General features: G+C 40.6%; 1 protein-coding gene across 1 annotated transcript in view; it reads right to left on the reverse strand.

The window, feature by feature from the left end:
- The window catches only part of col14a1a (collagen, type XIV, alpha 1a), a 142,279-nt gene extending 129,812 nt beyond the window's left edge, over window positions 1-12,467 (reverse strand). Inside the window, exons 1-2 of the mRNA XM_062422444.1 lie at window positions 12,085-12,467; window positions 413-528 (exon numbers count right to left, since the gene is read on the reverse strand). Coding sequence (XP_062278428.1) covers window positions 413-528; window positions 12,085-12,467 — 499 coding nt within the window. The remainder of the gene's footprint in view (window positions 1-412; window positions 529-12,084) is intronic.
- Window positions 12,468-13,909: the final 1,442 nt, after the last annotated feature.

Raw genomic sequence — 13,909 nt, forward strand, 5'->3', positions numbered from 1 at the left:
GGCAGCATCGGCAGCAGGGGTTGCAAGCGTTGCCGTGCTGCCAGGGTGAAATGGCATGATGATATGGAGGTGATATGATCATGAGTGTGATGCAATCTGATTGGACTGAGCCTGCACATCAAGCAGAGAGGCTACAGAGGGAGGAATGATGATGTGTTTACTGGGGAGGAGCAGGCACAGAGAGGTCAGGTGAGGAGATGGAGATGGAGAAGGTCAGAGAGGTGAGGGCTTGAGGGAAGGTGAGGAGAGAAGACTGATGAGGGGAACAGGTACGAGCTCATATGGCCAGGGTTGGAAGTGGAGTAAGATGTGAAGGGAAAAGAGGAGTTGGAAGGGGCAGGAAGGGAGTGGAAAGAGAGGAGGAGGGGAGGGGAGGGTGAGAAGCAAGGAGAGAAGTAGGAAAAGTACTTACCTTGACCCTGTGCCTTACTGGGGAAATGGGAAACTAGGGCCAGTAACACCAGTGGAGCCCACAAATACCAGCTGATCTGTCCTGTAGACAACATCCTCAAAACCAGCAGCTTAGACCTGCAGAGAGAGACAAAGATTGAGTAAAAAGAATTAAAAGTAAAGCAAAGAAACAAGAAATGTAGTGACTAGTAGAGAGGAACAGGGATTTCAGTGACAGAAAGACCAGGAATGCCATTCAGCTGCAGAGAGCCTCTGAGGGTCAAGAAGGCCCACCTTAACCACAAAGCCCCCACACACTGATCAGATACTCTTGTCTAACGTCCACTTTGACACAATTACAGTTCAGCAGTCTTAACGGTTTCTGCTGACCACAGAGCAGCAGCAGCTCAGCTTCACGCCTACACAGAGCAGACAGAGGCCGAAACAGTGGAGGACTTTGTTTGAGAAGAGAAGAGAAAAGAAGAGAAGAGAAGAGACTACAAACTAACAATAGTATTGAAGAGATGGAGGACAGACAGACAGTGATGGAAAGACAGGGATAAAACAGTTTGATTGACAGTCCACAGAGGGAACATTTCATGACCACCATTGTCCAACGACCTCAGGAGCAAACACGACAGCTCCTCTCCTCCTTTCTTCCATCTCATCCCCTCCTTTTCCTCCTCTCGACCCTTCACTTTTTGTTCTCTGCACCCCTCTTCCCCTCCTTCAGTCTGCCACTCATGATTACACACAGAAGATGGACCGAGACGTCCTATCATTTCTCTCCTGTGGGGAACATGCTCACTGACAATCGTATGAATAAAACAGCACGTGCAACAAAAGTTGTTTCAAGATTGAATTATTCTCTGATGTGGAGGTAACCCTGTGGTTTTGAAAGAGCGGCTAGCTCCTTCAATCCAGACAGTGTCAAAGGGCCAGAAATATGACAATGCATATTAATAAGCATGAAATACTCCAGGAAATAGGATTTGATTTTTTTTTTCTTTTTGTATAGATCAGCCTTAGGACATGCAGAGGGAAATGAGAGGGATTAAAGAGAAATCACTCCTTTATTCTCTGTCTAACACACACACACACACACACACACACACACACACACACACACACACACACACACACACATAATTAAGTACACACACACAAATGAGAGTTAGTCTGACTAAATCTCTCTTCGTTCATGTGATCTTTATGTTACAACATAAAATCAGATTACAGTACAATCTAACTCACATTAAGCCCCAAAAGTTTTTCGAGTCTTCTGTGCATAATTCCCTGTTTGTCGCAGTCCAAAGGGCAACTTTGCGACTGGTTAATTGGTTAATGAAAACCAGCCTCACGGCGCCGCCTTCATGAAAATCAAGAAGTCTATATGCTGAATGTGCATGCTTCTTTTGAGGCTATTTTCACACACGTATTAGATGAAAATCTACTGTAATTACCACAAAAGCACAGACTACCCCTGCTCAGTACGCACGCACATAAAGAAGTAACATTTCTAAAATACTATAACGGGTCTTTTTTTACTCTCGGGAAAACTGTGGTTTAGGCAAAATAAAATCAATAACTTAGATTTGTAGCTACTATTTGTTTTTCCACCTGTGTGTTAAACGGCACAAGTTTGATTCACTGACCATGCACCACATTTGTCCTCAGTAATGATTTCGAAGTGCCACTGACTGGTGTTTAATCAGGTTTCTCAGGCAGATTTGGGTCAAAGTATCAGATGTATTCAAATTAACTGGTTATGTCCAGACACTCCGGCTGCGCACACCTGAGACCGACTCACGCACCAGCGCAATGAATGAAATCGCCTCTCATACCTCTCCAGTCATCAATATCAGGCGTCCTTTTATCCCCAAAGGAAATCCTCTGAATACCAAAGACTGCTGCGTCCCAAAGGGCTCCTATTTCTTCTTACTCGCCCTGTCTTTCTCCTCTCTCTCTTTCTTTCTTTCTCTCACCCCTTCTCTCCAGATCTCCACATACAATTCGGTCAGTCCGGAGTGGGTGTTTCTCTCCTCGTTATTCAGCCATCCCTCCCTCCAGCTATTCCTCCCTGTCCCAACCCTTTCCCTCGCCCCGGTTCATCAAAAAAAGAGAGAGAGAGAGAGAGAGAGAGAGAGAGAGAGAGAGAGAGAGAGAGAGAGAGAGAGAGAGAGAGAGAGAGAGAGAGAGAGATTGGATGAAAAGACGCGACCCAGTGCTGCTGCGCAAAAACCTCCGCTGCCAACCTGCAGGTTTCAATCCGGCTTCAGACCCTCGGGGCCCTTTATTTGCGCCTCCGCGGTCACGACGGGACTTGTCATGGGGACATATCCGGAATCTGCGGCTTTAAAGGAGCCACATGGTCATTTGCTGAAACTCGGGGGTTTGTGTGTGTGTGTGTGTGTGTGTGTGTGTGTGTGTGTGTGTGTGTGTGTGTGTGTGTGTGTGTGTGTGTGTGTGTGTTTGACTTGTAGAAAAAAGTCTGACTGAAAATGGCTCTGTGCGCTCGGAGCAGGTGGCTGCCCTGCTGCGCTGCCAGCTTTTATGTTAAAGGCACAATGACACAGGTTGAAAGTTGGATTAACGAAAGAAAAAAAAAGTTTTAAATCCAGATAGAACATTTGAAGTTTTCTTCATTTAAAAAATGTCAATAAAACATGCTCTTTTCCTGTAAAGAACCTGTAAACACAGACAGTTGATAAACTAAAGGAAAAACCAATATAGTGTCTCAGTTGGGCCACCACATGCCGCCAGAACAGCTTCAGTTCAGCTTCAGACCTTGGCATTGATCTACAGTCTTTGAACTCTACTGGAGGGATGAACACCATTATTCCAAAAGATATTCCCTCATTTAGTGTTTTGATGATGGTGGTGGAGAGCACTGTCTATACCTCAGTCCAAAATCTCCATTAGGTGTTCAGTTGGGTTCAGATCAGGTGACTTTGAAAGCCACAGCATATGATTCATATCATTTTCATGCTCATCAAACCATTCAGTGACCCCTCATGTCCTCTGAATGGGGGCTTTGTCAAGAGACAAGTAAGAGACCACTCCCATCAGGATAGAAATGTTTCATCATAGGATAAAAATGATGATCACTCAGAACATTTTTGTAGGTGACTGCAGTATCTTTTCCCTTTATGGGGACAGACCATGACAGCAAAATGCCCCCCAACAGCATAACAGAGCCACCACATCCCCTCACTGTAGGGGTCAAACATTCAGACCTGTACCAGTTTTTCCTTTCTTTTTGTCACTTGTCTGTATGTAATACAGCACAATGATTGTTGGTTGGGAGGATTGCATTGAATCCAATGATCTAGAAATAAAAGACAGATAATCCCACTTGAAGTCACTTGATGCAGAAGAGTTCCTAAAACAAGTGAAATTTCACCTTTATGATAGATGTTACAAAATCGGACTCCAAACATCTCAAAAGAAAGAGTTTTGAGGTGCACCCACATGAAATATGGAAAGATATTAAGATTCTCATCTGATGATTTGTGAACCTGGACCTTTGGGTGATTAAACCTCTTTTAATTCAGTGATGCTTGTCAATTAGCAGCAGTAAGTGTCACAAAATTGGCATCCAAGTCCCCATTCACTTTCAAGGGTTTCAAAACAACCTGTGGTTAAATATTGTTTCCTTAACAAAACTTATTGAGAATCTTGATGAAAAAAAGGGTTTATAGTGGCTACTCTGATGTCATCAGCAAGTATATATAGGCTATATACTGTCGATGAAATCAATCAGCTGACATTTTTTAATGAATTGTTCAACATTTTGGGAAATACTATTCATTTTTGGCAAGAGTCTGATGAGAAGATCAAGACTACATAACTGTCCATGAAGTATGAAGCTGCAGCCAGAGCCAGAAGGCAATTAGCTTAGCTTAATATAATGACAGCGAATGAGGAAAACAGCTAGTCTGGCTCTGTCTAGGATTATAAAAAATCAGCATAGAAGTACCTCTCAAGTTAATAAATAAACTCATTATGTCTCGTTTGTTTAATGTGTGCAACAACTTGAGTATAGGAATGACAAATTGCAGTTTTGTGGCGGGTTGTGAGCCAGGCTAGCTGTTTCCCCTTGTTTCCAGTCTTTATGCTAAGCTAAGCTGACCATCTCATTGATTCTCATTCATATCTACTTAACAAACAGAGGCATCGGTCCTCTCATCTAACTCTATGTATGAAAGCATTAAGTGTATTTTCTAAAATGTCAAACTGTTACTTCAAATTAAACTAAAAGAATTGGTTGAACCCACTACTTCGTACTTTTGGGCTGAGAGACAAAGCTGGATTGCACTTTGTGATCCTGTTTATACACTCGGCCCCTCTGCTGTTGAAGGGTCTTTGTGACATGCCCTGAGGGGGGAATAATGAGAGTCATGGGAAACAAGCTGGTCAAATGTGCCAGTGGCCAACTGGGTTGAAACACCAAATAGCTACATTCCAGGTGTGTCCCTGGGGCACTACACACACACACAGCCAAATGCTCTTAACACACACACACGCACGCACACAAACACACACACACATACAACACACGCGCACACACACACACACACACACACACACACACACACACACAAACACACACACACACACACACACACACACACACACACACACTCACATGCTCGCCTTAGCCAAACAACTGTCCAGATGTCATAAACACTATAATCAAGTGGATAGGGATTGTCTTTCCTCCTCCCTCCTTCCTCCTCTTTCTTCCTTGAGCCTCTTCCTCCCTTCCTGTCCTTCTGTCGTCCTCTTTCTCCTTCATCTATTGCCCGTGACCACACACCAAACAAACACATACACCCCTGCACGTTGAGTGTACACAATTACAGATGAATGGCATTACCTAAAAGTTACAGTGCATAGAGAGAAATGAGCAGATTTACCTTAAAAACAATACATGTAACTAACTTTTTTTAAAAACTATATCAGTTAGTTCATCAGTTCTTTGGTCATATCTATTATAATATAGTCAAATATTAAGTCAAATATCAGGCACATAACTGTTCTGCACCACGTTTGCTTGGTCCTTGCAACAGTCTAAAGATTTCCATTGCAAACTATGACTTTTTAAAAAACCTTTTTCAGTTCTTCTAAATAGAAGGTGATTTGATAGATCAATAAAATTACAGAATTTAGCTCGAATTCAGATGGATTTACCTGGTCAGATTAGGTGGAAAGAGTAATTCAGTTTTTTTAAAGTCCCTCTCCACTTAAAATATGTTTATTTTGTTAGTTCAGTTGGATGTTTGAGCTTCACTGTGCAGAATGATGTACGTGCACAGTTTGACACTAGAAGACTGTTTTCACATTTATCTTCTCAAAGTGGAAAGTTTCTCTGTGTTCACCTTAAATTTAACTTTAAAGCATGTAACTATGAGCATGATTTGTGACATTATAACTAGTTTTGAGCCAAATCATGTTCCAGTAAAAAACTTACAGTAGTGTGATGTGGAAATTTGAAGCCTCCAGTGTAAATTTTAGTTTTATTCTTTTGTTTAACCATTATGTAGCCAGGATCGTCCCATTGAGATTAAGATAGTGGCCAAGACAGGCAGCAGCACAAATAAAAACACATAGTTACAGACAGAAAACACAAAAGTAGACACTTTTTTTTTTTTTTAAGAAAAAAAAAAAAGGAAAAAAAAGAACATTTCCAGGAATAAGTTGAGTCACCATGGGAAACAGAGGCTGGTGAAAAGAAACAGACTCTTCAGTGAAGTAGGAGACATTGTGTGTCCAGCAGTTCAACTTCTGAAATGAACAATATTTGAATATTCATAGACTCATAGAGGGAGAAGGAGAATATGTAACTTTAATGATTTTAACAAGGTAATTGAACTATTTTGCTGGAAAAACCAAGTTAGAAAAAAATTATTATTCAAATCAGAGTTTTTTTTTATTTCTTGGAACATGTCTGACGGGGTGCTTTGAATTTATACATCACATTGAAGAGTCCAGACTTACACTTATGACTTAGGTATTCTCAGAAGTTGTTACATAAATAATTCAGAGAATCAATAAATGTTGTGGGAATATAACTGTAGTGATGTGTTGTTAAATCCATTATACAGTATGTGGCACTGAGGCTGAGCTCAAGACGCAAGATAACGCTCTGTCTAAAAATGGGTCCAAGATCTCTTCTAGGAATTCAACTGGGTTGAGATCAGGTGATTGTGAAGGCCACAGTATATGATTCACATAATTTTCATGCTCATCCAACCATTCAGTGACTCCTCATGCCCTTTGGATGGAAGTGACCACTCCCATCAGGATAGAAATGTTTCATCATAGGACGAAGGTGATCACTCAGAACAACTTTGTATTGATTTGAAGTGAACCTTCTCTCTAAGGGGACAAGTGGACCCAAACCATGACAGCAAAATGCCCTCCACAGCATTAGAGAGCTACCAGATCCCCTCAATGTAGGGGCCAAACGTTCAGCCCTGTACCACTTTTTTGCTTTAATTTGTCACCAGTCTGTTGTTGTGCTGTATGAAACTAGAGTTGGAACATGCTTTGCTGAAACAGCACATTATATATTTTTAAAATGTAACAATTTTGTTTTTTTTATCCTAAGATGCTGCAGTCCCAGGTGGCTTTTGACAGGCAGCTCCCCTCTACAGACGCACAGGGCAGCACACCTAAAGACCTGCCCGATGGATGAACCATGCTGCTGTCCTCCTGCATGTCACATCTTTAATTTATTTTTTTGTCATCCATTATTTTTTCTTGATGTCCTCTCTGTTCTCTCTCTCTCTCTCTCTCTCTCTCTCTCTCTCTCTCTCTCTCTCTCTCTCTCTCTCTCTCTCTCTCTCTCTCTCTCTCTCTCTCTCTCTCTCTCTCTATCTGCCCCCTTTCCACTTTTGTGACTACATTCTTCTTTGTTTTATTCATCTATCCCTCTTTCTCTTCCCCCTTTTCACCCTATCCCTAATCTGTTCATCCTCCTTCTGTCTACCTTTCTATCATCCTTCCCAACTGCAGCTCTGTTGAATAAATGCATCAGTCACATGGTAGAGTTGACCATCAGGTCATTTAGCACAGCGCCATATGGTCCAACTGTGATGCTTCATAAAGTTTTTTGAAGTGACTGTACTGCAACAAATATCTGTTTACTGCGGGGACTCACCTAGCTAACAGTGGTCAGGTTTGATTTGAGGATATTCCACTATCACATACAGAAGAACTGTTTAATACTACTTTAAAAAAAAAAAAAAAATTTAAATTTAAAAATCTGCTGGCACAGACATCCTGAATCCTGGCATACAAGTCTGCATATATGCCCCTTTGGAGCAAAGGGGCGTAAAAGTTCACACCTTCAACAACAGTACATGTACAGTAGGGTCCAAAGTCTGAGACCTGTACTATGTCTGTAGTACAAATCACTTTGTGTGATTAGAAAGCTGTGCATGGTTTAAATTACATGTCTCATAAGGCGTGTTTTGCCAGTGATCTCCAATCTCTGTGACAGATCTCACATTTCAAAAACTCGGAAGATACAGCACTGAGGAGACTGAGGTGAGACTGTATGGATAAAAAGTTGAAACATTTGACAGGTTATTATATGTGACACTGATGTGTTATCTACACAAAATACAATTTACTTTTTTAATATTAAACTGCATGCACATAATTCTTTTTGTCATATGTTTTCTGTTTTCTACCTCTAAGGTGCAATTTTTTTTGGAGTAAGCGATACACACATATCTTGATCTTAGTGACACCTTCAGCTGTGACACTGTTTGCAATGGACCAACAAATTGCAGCCTAATAATAAAGGTGATCAAAGTTGGTCTCTTGTATTTCCTCCGCTGTCCTATAATTAATAGAAAACAGACATCATTGTTGATTTGATAAACCTGGACAGCATCATTTCCTGGGCAGTAGAGGATTTCTCCCAGGAAACAGGAACTCGTCTCATTTGTTATTATAAGATCACATGTTGGAGCTTGAACTGGCTGTAAGATGAGTCCTTATTGCATATCCACAAGAGTGAGTTGCAAAGATTCTAATATGACAGCACAGTACGAAAAATTTCAGACTCATCAAATCATCACTGAAATAAAGTGCAACTTCTTGCAGTTCAGAAATTGCAGCACACAATAATGTGATTTTTACTATTTTACTTGAATCTGTGTTGAGTCTGACACTTGCACACAAACACACACAAGAAAAAACACATACTGGGACAAAAGGTTACACTGCACAAACACATTTAAAAGTGGATTTGAACAAAAACCTCCCTCACTTCTTACTCTCTTTCTTTTTCACACATAAACACACACATGAAGTGCCATGCACCACATTTTTAAAATGACCTGAGGTGCAGGGGGCTTAGCACTCCAGCGCAGTGATGGACAATCCAGATCACACACAATGAGCTGCATTTAAACCAGCAGAAGAAACATGGTTTGTTTGTCTTCTAAGCTGAAGCAAATACCTGAACAAGTTCAAATAGAGTTGACAGATATAAGACCATACATACACACACACACACACACACACACACACACACACACACACACACACACACACACACACACACACATACACACACACACACACACTCAAGCACTGGCAAACATTTCATGCTGTGGTTTCTGATGGACACACACGCTCCCCTTGAGCCCAGTGTTAATAACAAGCAGCAGGTTAATATGAGGGCAGCAGTGGACTGAAGTGACCGCAGCCTACTGATTAGTCCGACTAGTCCCAGTTATTAGATGGTTTGTCATCTGGGACCAGGCCTGCCATTCCCAGAGTGCTGCTGACTTGACAGCTCTTAAGGTCATGATACATTATGCAAGTTTTCACAACGGGACTCATGGATGGAGGCAATTTATTGAAGATAATAGTGTTATTTATTTATAAAACTCCACAGGTATCTGTTTAAGTACATATGACCTACTGTATCTATGACAGAATCTTTTTTATTATTATTATTTGCTGTTTGCTGACAGCAAGGTGCTTAGAGATGGCAAAGATGGTCTAATGGTCAATCCACCACATGAACTTGCACACAATTTTGTAGAGACATCCCTGTTCCCCAGGGGATGAATCCCAATGACTTTGGTGATCCCCCAACTCTACCCCAAGAAGTCAAAGTTTACATTTATATTGTGAGATATCTGAACAGCTACGGTATAAGATGAATTGGTTTCCAAACAATGTATCCTGACGTCTTCTTTATCAACATTTTTTAAATTTGAGTCCTCAACATTTGATCTAACAAAACTAACTGAACTGAATTAAGATTGTGAACATGGTGAACACTATATGTGCTAAACATAAGCATGTTAACAATGTCATTGTGAGCTTGTTAGCATGCTGAAGTGAGCATTGAGATCAAATCACAGCTGTGTGCATAGCTGCAGATTCTTGCTACTGTGTTAATTTTCCATTTCCAAAACTGAAAAAGTAATCCATGAATCAACACAAGGATACTGGTCCAACAAGCACTATAACAGCAAGAATATAGTACATCTAGGAAGCAACTTGTCATGGAAAAATGCTTATGAGCAATATCTTGGTAAAATACTTAAAAACTACCTTAATCATAGATTAAATTCTAACACTCATGGCCTGCATCTTAAGCAGGGCCTGAAAAACAGCTTTTCAAACACCACTAATGTATCAAATGCGTTCATTTCTTCCGGTTTCACCATTTAGTTGGTGAAATAAGTTTGGAAAAGTAACACATTTGAACAAAAGGTGACCTCCTGCCAGATTAGCTGGCCAAATTCACAGAGCTGGCAGCCTCAGTCCAAGAAGCATTTGGCAGGTGGCTAGCACTTCTGCTTGCTGTGACTCGCCCGTCCTGAGCTCCACGCCTGCAGGGAGGAAGTGGAGTACAGGAGACAATTCATTTGAAAACACGGTTAAGTACCTCAAAGGCATTCAGTCCACCAACCTGAGTTAGCAGGAAACATTCATTTTTCTCAAGCTACATGAGCCTTTTCCTTTCTCATTTATATTCAAAAAGCTCCCCATTTCCCACATGTGATAAGACTGGAAACCTTTATTTAATCAAGGCAGTGGTCACACTTATTGGCGCTGTGTATCATAAAGCTAATTAAAGTCTAAAGGATCATATGTTTGAGTGAATCTTATTGCTTTTTTTCTGGTATCACATCATTTGCTTTGTTATATTGTAGCCATGATGAGAAAAAGGAATATGATATGAAAAATGTAACAATAGCCTGAAACTATGTCTTTAATACTAACAGGCATTAAGATATATGGCGTGAGTTTGTTTTTTTCCTCTGAGTATTCTGCATGCAATCGTAAATCCATTTTAAGTAGGATAAAATGAATGGGTCCATAAAAACTGTTATAGATAAGTATATATAACATCTAAGTCAAATTTTCTCCTGGAACGAGCACATGAGGATCTTTTTTCTCCTGAGGAAATTCAGTCACATGTAACAATAATGTGAAGAGCAGAGTCAAGACAGAAATGACAAACCCTGTTTGTATGCAGCAGAGTTTCATCCGTTTTTTAAAAAAGTTCTCCTTGTTCTCCGTCATCATTATTATTAAACCAAAGGCCTTCAATGCCTCATGTTTACCGTATATTTCTCCTTAACTCTCTTATGCTGTCGCTGTCATAAGGGGGATTTTTCATGTGTGTTAATTTCTTGATCTTGGCTTGTGCTGCCTGCACTGGTATTGCTTTAATTGGACTAAGTGGACTTTACAAACCTTAATATGATTTCATAATCAGACCAAGTGGTAACCTCAGGGGCTGAAAAATGAAGCCAATCTAGCAGCACCAAAAAAACTGCAGTTCCTCCAACAGCCACTTGAGGCCGGGTCTAAAAGCGAGTCAATCCCCATAAAACCCCATGTTAAAAAACTTTACACCAGAAATAAACATGTTTACAGCCCGGTACAAAAAAACAAAACGGTTTTGTTCTCTATAGCTAATTTATCCATTCAACATGGTAGGTAGAGTGTTGTGGAAGACGCAATTTTGACTGTCCTTGAACGCACCACTACAGATATAGCCTGTAGGTCTTCCTTACCCCCAACTACATGATTATACATGTCAAACAACGGTGCTGGTGTCAGAGGAACAATAGATTTTGCAGCTGAGCCCCACAGAGAATAACTGTTGCTTATCACACTATATAATTAAATCTGATAGGTAGAGATAAGGTTGAAAATGCTGCTTTGTACGCAGTCATTGAAATAGCCTGCTGTGTTTTTGTCTGGAATGAAAACCTGTTGACTCAAGGCTTTCTATGGCACATGGTTCTCTATCCCTGGCCTAGTCGGATATGTTTTTGCATTATGAATAATACGAAATCCTTAGCTGTGATTACCAGTTGGATGCTGATATGAGTGTGCCATAACAGCAATGGGGATTTCATTTATTTTGTCTCATTAGACAGACTGAAGTTTTGTAGGTCTGTGTTTTGTTGCTGAGGGGAACAAACTGTATAGTCCCCTGAATCATAAAAGTACAAGTTGTACCACTCTTAAGAGGCGCACTTCAGTCCGAGGAGAGAAGTAAATCAGATAACTTAATCAGCTTACTGAAATTATGTGGCTGTATTACACCTTTAGGGAACATGACTGCTGTTGTAAAGTGTTTCTGATGAAATGTTCATGTGTGTAATGTGTATGAGCGATGTGCAGAAATGTGGGTTAACTGACTGGTCAACAGGTCCCTGTGCCTCTGCACCCCCTTTACCCTCTGCAGCCTCCAGCATCTCTGCAGCCTCCAGTATCTCTGCAACCTCCAGTATGTCTGCAGCCTCCAACGTCTCTGCAGCCTCCAACATCTCTGCAGCCTCCAGTATCTCTGCAGCCTCCAGTATCTCTGCAGCCTCCAACGTCTCTGCAGCCTCCAACGTCTCTGCAGCCTCCAGAGTCTCTGCAGTCTCCAACATTTCTGCAGCCTCCAGTGTCTCTGCAGCCTCCAACATTTCTGCTGCCTCCAATATATCTGCAGTTTCCAGAGTCTCTGCAGCCTCCAGCATCTCTGCAGCCTTGAGTGTCTTTGCAGTCTCCAGCATCTCTGCAGCCTCCAGGTACATTTCACGTTTTACACTTGAAACCTTCTGCTCCTTTGTCATCAGTTGTGAACTTGAATGCATTTTCAGAGGAGTATAGAAGGACATACAGAGTACCCACATCACCTGTTGCATTCAGTGCAGTTCTCTTTACAAAGACTGTGTAAGCTACAGGGGATGTGGACAAAGGAAAAAAAGATTCTACTCCGAAATGATTTTACAGGATACTGCATCATTGACTGTTTTTATGTGGCTGGAGGCACTTTGTGATTAACCTCTTCAACTCTTTCATGAATGTGTTCATCATTACTGCGCAAGTTCACAAATATGAGCTGAATATAAGAAACTGTGTATGAAATGATGCACAAGAAATCAGATTTTCTATTTGATGTAATGCTGCAGTCATAAAACAATGTCATCTTGGCTTTGAATATTTCACTATACTATAAACATTCACATTTACTAAACATCACAAATTGAAATCTAATATTATAGGAGCATCAGTGGGTCGATTTTTCCTTTAAGTATCTAAGCTGAGTAACCTGGAAATTGCTTGTACCTGATATAAATGGCAGCATTATTAATGTGATGTAGCTGCAACCAGCAAGACACAAAATGTGACCTTTTTCCTTTTTATACAACAGAATATTTGGCATTTTCATACAGTGTGGAAAAGTTTTGTCCCTGCGGGCTTTGAAGCTACTTCAAGAGAAATCAGTTCAAGCAGTTGAAAAGCTCCTTCCAAGAAAGTAAAGTAGATACTGTTGTTGTTGTGTTGTCAAGCAAGTTAATCATAAAAATGTGTCCAAATTGAGAAAAAATATTTCAAAATTCTGTTCTCTGAAGTTAGCTGGTCACATTTGCCTCAATGACAGTCATTTACACATACTTTGGCAAGCCAGCCATCTGAGCTTGTCTGCATAAGAGGAAGATCATGATTGTCATAGATTTTACATATCACCAATATTGACTTTGACAAATTGTACACTCATTTATTATGTGCAGTGAATGTACTGTTATTGCATATAGGTAGGTGCACCCTGCAAAAGCCAGTGACTTCAATGCGATTGTGCTAGTAATGGAGATTTATCTTCTTTATGGATGAGAAAAGTACCCTGCTGTCCACAGAGAGCAAACTCATCCAGATATTCATGGCAGCTGAACATTTGAGCCAAAAGCACTTTCAGTTATTTAGTACTCTGCAGTGGAGGAACTCCACGCACGCTGCTCTGTACAGTTTTGCCTTTCTCCTTTTGCATCTTCTGAGAAGAACTTTAGGTGTGCTGACACATTAACTCAACAGTACTCTGATTGGTGAAATGACACACAGCAATATTTTGATTAAAAAAAATATTGTCCAGCTTGATTTACATTGATGCACTCATCACATCTCTTTTAAGGACACAAAAATTGTGTTTTAAACCTGTTTCCCTTTAATGATTTGATGAATAATTACCACCACTGCA

Source organism: Scomber scombrus, chromosome 7 (assembly GCF_963691925.1).
Source record: "Scomber scombrus chromosome 7, fScoSco1.1, whole genome shotgun sequence".
Classification (NCBI taxonomy): Eukaryota; Metazoa; Chordata; class Actinopteri; order Scombriformes; family Scombridae; genus Scomber; species Scomber scombrus.